Source organism: Triticum aestivum, chromosome 6D (genome assembly GCF_018294505.1).
Source record: "Triticum aestivum cultivar Chinese Spring chromosome 6D, IWGSC CS RefSeq v2.1, whole genome shotgun sequence".
In the NCBI taxonomy this organism is placed as follows: Eukaryota; Viridiplantae; Streptophyta; class Magnoliopsida; order Poales; family Poaceae; genus Triticum; species Triticum aestivum.
Window position 1 is genome coordinate 182575717 of NC_057811.1, and position 6136 is coordinate 182581852.

At 42.9% G+C, this 6136-nt stretch overlaps 1 protein-coding gene across 9 annotated transcripts; it reads right to left on the reverse strand.

Annotated features, from left to right (window-relative positions):
• Positions 1–1040: 1040 nt before the first annotated feature.
• Positions 1041–5391, reverse strand: LOC123144399 (uncharacterized). Of its 9 annotated transcripts, none has more exons than XR_006471411.1 (6): positions 4919–5391; positions 3807–4004; positions 3200–3324; positions 3035–3120; positions 1860–2065; positions 1041–1367 (listed from the first exon to the last, which is right to left on the reverse strand). XR_006471411.1 is itself a non-coding variant. In XM_044563522.1 (5 exons), exons 1-4 carry the CDS (start codon positions 5094–5096, stop codon positions 1945–1947), a joined length of 540 nt encoding a protein of 179 aa, XP_044419457.1. In that variant the 5' UTR covers positions 5097–5389; the 3' UTR covers positions 1041–1367; positions 1860–1944. The 9 variants fall into 9 exon arrangements, 1 of the variants encoding a protein (XP_044419457.1); XR_006471412.1 differs by having other exon boundaries at positions 1860–1978; positions 3782–4004; XR_006471413.1 differs by having other exon boundaries at positions 1860–1951; positions 4919–5390.
• Positions 5392–6136: the final 745 nt, after the last annotated feature.

The window sequence follows — 6136 nt, forward strand, 5'->3', positions numbered from 1 at the left end:
TAATGTTTCGGTCACACCGAAATGAGCGAACAGGTCCCATCGAGTTTGCCTGACCAACTCTCTGTTTGCCTATTACAGAAATCGGTCCTACCGAGTTTATGTGATCGGTCTCACCGAGATTACGTTATGCCCTAACCCTAATGAAATTGGTCCCACCGAGTTGACACGTCATTTCCACCAAAAAGCCTAATGTTCACATTTTGAACTAAATCGGTCTGACCGAGTTTCATGATTCGGTGCCACCGAGTTTGGTAAATTGTGTGTAACGGTTAGATGTTTTGTGGAGGCTATATATACCCCTCCACCCACTCTTCATTTGTGGAGAAAGCCATCAGAACGCACTACACCACAACACTACATCCCCGACCTCCAAGTTGGCTGGGAAAACAAGTTATGCCAGCAAACAGTCAGTCGAGAAAAAGTATTGCCGACCAACAAGGTCTGTTGGGGAAAGTACAGACGGGAAAGCCCTTTCCCGACCGACTGCTTGTTGGCTATGGGGTATCTTTCCCGACCAACATTCTGTTGGGCCTACCACGGGCCTTTCCCGACCGACAGTCCGTTGGGGCTGCCACGGGCCTTTCCTGACCGATGGTCCGTTGGGGCTGCCACAAGCCTTTCCCGACCGACAGTCCATTGGGGCTGCCATGGGCCTTTCCCGACCAACTATCTGGCAGGGTAAACGGACTGTCACGGGCCTTTCCTGACCGATGGTCCGTTGGGGCTGCCACAAGCCTTTCCCGACCGACAGTCCATTGGGGCTGCCATGGGCCTTTCCCGACCAACTATCTGGCAGGGTAATCTTTCCCGACCGACTATCTGACAGGGCTACCATGGACCTTTCCCGACCGACTACCAGACAGGGTAATCTTTCCCAACCAACATACCGTTGGGCCTCATGGGCCTTTCCCAGACGATGGACAATGTTTTGCCAACCAACATCCGTTTTCCCTCACATAGGGAGATTTTACTTTACCATCAGAACATCAATCAAGTTGCATAATTCATAACAGTAACATTCATGTCGGCCAAGAATAATATATCAGAACCAAACAATAATAACACACATCCATTAATTTTCACATATAAATAGTGCATATGTTATGAACCAATGACCATCCAAGTTTCCTGTAAACTTATGTAACTAATGAAATAGAGGAGACATTATGGTTCATTGTCTGAGAGCAAAAATTCCTAGTGTTTACTAGAATTTTTCTAAGAGGCACATCATCTGCCTTGGCTCCTTGTAGTGGGTAACTACATACCCATCCTCACAGCCTTCCACCAACATCCTTGCATCATTCTCGTACTTGACATCAAAGCCTTCATTCCACATCTCATTGCAGAACATCCTCCAGCTTGAACATCTGCAAGTAAAAATCCCGAGTTAATATTCTTGATCTGCTTCTTGAACACTTCTGGAGGGGGGGCTACAAAATACATTGCACAAACTCTAGCCTTTCTAGGTTCCCTATTTTTCAAAATCAGAACAAAAATTTCAAGGGGGGGGGGGGGGGCTACAAAATGATATGATTTTGTTTTTGAAATACCAAAGCACGACCACAAGTTGCAATTTGTAGCATGTTAAGCATATTGATCCTATCTACTTACAAAATACATTTCTAACACCAATTACATATAAAAGCTTCTCCAAAACAGGGTACTACCAAAATACAACCTTCTTTTGAGGTAAGTACCAAAATACTACTTAACCACATAGTTTGACCTTTCCATTTAGTGCAAAACGTACGACCTAATTAGAACTTTTCCCAGCATGAGTCAGAACTAATAAAAAAGCAAAATCAAAATAATCGGACTGCACTACAGTACATCAATAGGAAGGATAAAAATAAAATTACCATCAGACAGCACGAGTGGAAGAGGTGAGGCAGAGTTGATGATGTTCTGCTTTCCTACCCCAACGCTCGACACCACCACAGAGTGTCACTGCCTGTCATGAGCATCGCCAAAGTTTTTACTACAAGAGACCAAAATGATACATTGAGAAACAGCCTGGTGGAGTGCTCGTCTTCTAAATAAATGACCTGGGCTGCCCAGGTTCGCCCTGTCAAAGCTCCGCCACTTAATAAACCAAGGTTCAGAGCACATATTTATCAACCATCTTTTATTACTCTGTCAAATATTGAGTAGAAGGTGTACAGTAACTATGAACCCAGGGGTCCTTAATATAAGTATAAAAAGTATCAGCATACGTTTATATAAATATTTTCAATAAACAAAGTAAATCCTATATGTGTGTGTGTGTGTGTGTGTGTGTGTGTGTGTCGGCAAAGGGATAACACCTAGCTCAATATATGGATTGAACATAGTAGTGGTTAAATTTTGACCGGTGTGCAACAAGACACAAATCAAACAGTTTGTTTGCTTGTTGTTAGCGCACGTCAGGTCAATATTTGGTCTATGTTCACAATAATTTTAGGTGTCTACATGGATTGGAAATTTTAGCTAGGTTTCCATAATTTGAACTAAATATATAGTTATAATTGTCTAACTGCCAACAAACATGAAAAACCAGCAGTATAGATTGTGTTCTACTAGAAGAGAGCTAGTGCCCAGAAAAAATGATCACTTCTAGTTACTTTTACAACTTCGGTACGAACAGACGAACTTGACATTTGCTTCTCCAGATCGTATTTCTTGCTCGGAAAACTATGAGGCCACCCCAATGGGAACAATGGAAACATTAAACCACCAATGGTACAAGAAATAGTTTGATTTCATTTGTCATAACATTCAGATATTTAAAATATTCTGGAAACAGGGCACAAATAAGATGCTCTTCAGGTTAAATTTTAGGTTAAAGTACTGCATCCAAGCCATCCATCATTGGCGGCATATAGTTCCGTCAGATTAATATACACAAAAAACACAAGCGTGTGGTCACATCATCAGAAACTAAAAGCTCAAGCTTGAAATAAGTAATAGCAAGCATGTCTAGCCTCACTTCTGCATACAACAATTTTCTACTTGTGTGTTGCTTAGAAAGTTACAAAGTTGTGTTTATTATCTGTACCTGCAATTGGGCCTCTTGGGGATGTACCCTTCTGCCTAGACGATTTTCAAGTTGACATTTTACATGATGAAGGAGAGACGCTTGAGCTGCATACATGAAGCCATTAACAAACTAACAATTGTGACTAATTAAACAAGAAAATCTGAGATTTATATCATACCCTACATGGCCACAAATTGTAGACACTGGGGTATCAGTTTTCGGAGCCAATAGATCCACATAGCTACCAGAAATTCCACACATATTCAATTCAAAATCCCAGCAGATAAGCACCAGATTGTCCGACCAACCTGGTTTAAAATATTTTGCTGTAAGCTATACTAGCAGACTGCATCATGGAATAATGTACTAGTACAACAAATTTCTTGATAATACAGCATCATTGATTAGTAGACTGCATCATAATACAACATCATTGATAGAGTTCTAACAAGCTGATGTCCTAATCTCGACTCTCTTGAGAGTAATAGTGGGTAACACCCTAGTATATGATATATCTTTGTTGCTTCCAGAAAAGAAAAGGCGTGGAACAAATTGCATGTCAGTTATGCAAAACAGAGAACAAAACCTCCAAATACCTAGTTTTCATTCGGTGTATAGAGAACAAAAAATATTTAATAATATGATGCCCCATTATACTGAAATAAAAGGAATAACGAAGTGAACTGAACTAGGATTATGAAGTGATGACCTATGAAGTGAACTAGGATTATGTAGTGAACTGAACTAGGATTAGGAAGTGATGACCTATGAAGAAGAAAGATTATTATACTTTGGTGCTTTGAAGCCACTAACTCCTGGTTGGTTTCAGCGATGGCAACAGCAGCAAGCAGATGAACCTGGGATGCACGGCAACGACAATGGGCCCTGCTGCTAGCTGTTGCACAGACTGTGGCGACCTGTAAGGTTGCAGAGGCGCAACAGTAAACTGGTTCCGGGTTGAAGGGGATGCTGGGGTGGGCTGGGAATCCTGCAGCACAACACTCCTGGTTAAAATTCATTCACTCTCGGTGAAGTTAGAATACTTTCAAGCAGCATTGTCTCTCTGATAAATGAAACTATAAAACACTGCGACGAAGATTCTGCTACTTCCATCATTTAATATACATGGAATTTTGATTAAGGACATGCTATTGCGGATCAATATTCATAACACGGAGATCATTTGGTCCAGAAGATTTATATGTGAAAACTACATTAAACCTGGTAATATATCGACTTCATTTAATTTAGATTTATATGTGTAATATATCGACTTCATTTAATTTAGATTTATTATGTGAGGAAACTGGAAGAGTGTAAATTGAACATAGGAGGCAGGACACCCCCACACCTTACCTAACATTATTGCTATTTCATTTGTTGGATTTCTTCCATTAAACCTGGTAACATGTTTAGAAATACTTTCACAAATCTACATATATATGTAGCAGAAATTGCAACAACTATTCAACGATATAACTGCTGCCTTGAATCTGATTGGAACTGCGCAGAATGTAGAATAACTACTTAATAATTACATGGGAAAGGAAATAAGGAAGCAAACTATGCGGAAATTAAACATGAGTGTAGGCTGGACATATAACACCTTCTATAATCGAGAAAAAGAATCAAAATACAGAACTGATGCTTAATGATATGTCAACGAAAAATATATATGGCAATGAAGAATTTTCTATGAGAAAATCAGTAACATGAAGAGTATCTGGAAGGCCTGTTACATATGCTCCCTTCTTGTGGAAACCATCGACCAAATTAGTAACAAGTTAGACTTCCGAAAAAAAAAACAAATACTCGTAAAGTATTTCTATGAACCTGAGAAATTTTTATCGGGAGAGCAATAGGCCAATGGATTCATGGATGGATTCGGGTCTAGTAAGCTACCTGCACGTCCTGTGCGTTGATGGCGGGGGGTCGTTGATGAGGAACCAAAACCAGGAGGCGTCGAGGTCGGTACCGGAGCAGATGACGCCGCTCGCCTGGAACCCAACTCTGAAATCTTGAAGGCGAGGCCGGCGAGGACGTCAACGGGGTTGGACACCACGAGCAGCAGCGCCTCCATGGAGTACTTCACCACGGCCGGCGCAGTCTTCTAGTACAGGGCAACAGCCCTCTGCCGCAGGTTGAATCCCGTCTCCCCGGGATCTGCCGGCCGCATGCCATGACGGTGACGACGCCAAAGTTCTTGTGGTCAGGGGAGTGCGCCGGTGCAGACGAGAGGGGTCGAGCGCATGGGGGCAGGCGGTGTGGGGCGGCAGTCCAGTAGGGTCGCGCGGGTGCAGCACAATGGCGCGGCGGCGGCGGAGAGCCCAGGGCGGCGCGAGTGGGGAATGGGAAAGGGGAATTAGGGATTTGGCTCCGCGCGAGTGGTGCCTTATGCGTTGGGGGGGACTTTCGTGGGCCTGGGCCAACGCTAATTTTTCTCTACGCGCGCGCAGGCCCATTTGGCACAGACCGTTGGTCGGGGTTATTTCCGGACCAACGAATAGACGTGCATGGGAGCTTTCCTGACCCACAGTTCGACATTAAATGTGCTGATATTCCCGTCCGATGGTCTGCCATTGTTTACGGTTTTTCCCAACCAACTATCTGTCACAACATTTTCCAACTAATTGTTAGTCGGCAATATTAACTTTTCTCAACACACGTCTGTAGGGAATGCAGTGTCGTTGGCGTAGTGACGTGGCTACACTTTCAGCATACATTTTCTGAGAGAGAGAACCATCTACTCATGTGTTGAGACCAAGATATTCCATTCCAACCACAAGAATCTTGATCTCTAGTCTTCCCCAATTTGTTTTCCACTCAAATCATCTTTCCACCAAATTCAAATATGTGAGAGAGAGTTGAGTGTTGGGGAGACTATCATTTGAAGCACAAGAGCAAGGAGTTCATCATCAACACACCATCTATTACCTTTTGGACAGTGGTGTCTCCTAGATTGGTTAGGTGTCACTTGGGAGCCTCCGTCAAGATTGTGGAGTTGAACCAAGGAGTTTGTACAGACAAGAACATCGCCTACTTCGTGAAGATCTACCCTATTGAGACAAGTCCTTCGTGGGCGATGGCCATGGTGTGGTAGACAAGGTTGCTTCTTCGTGG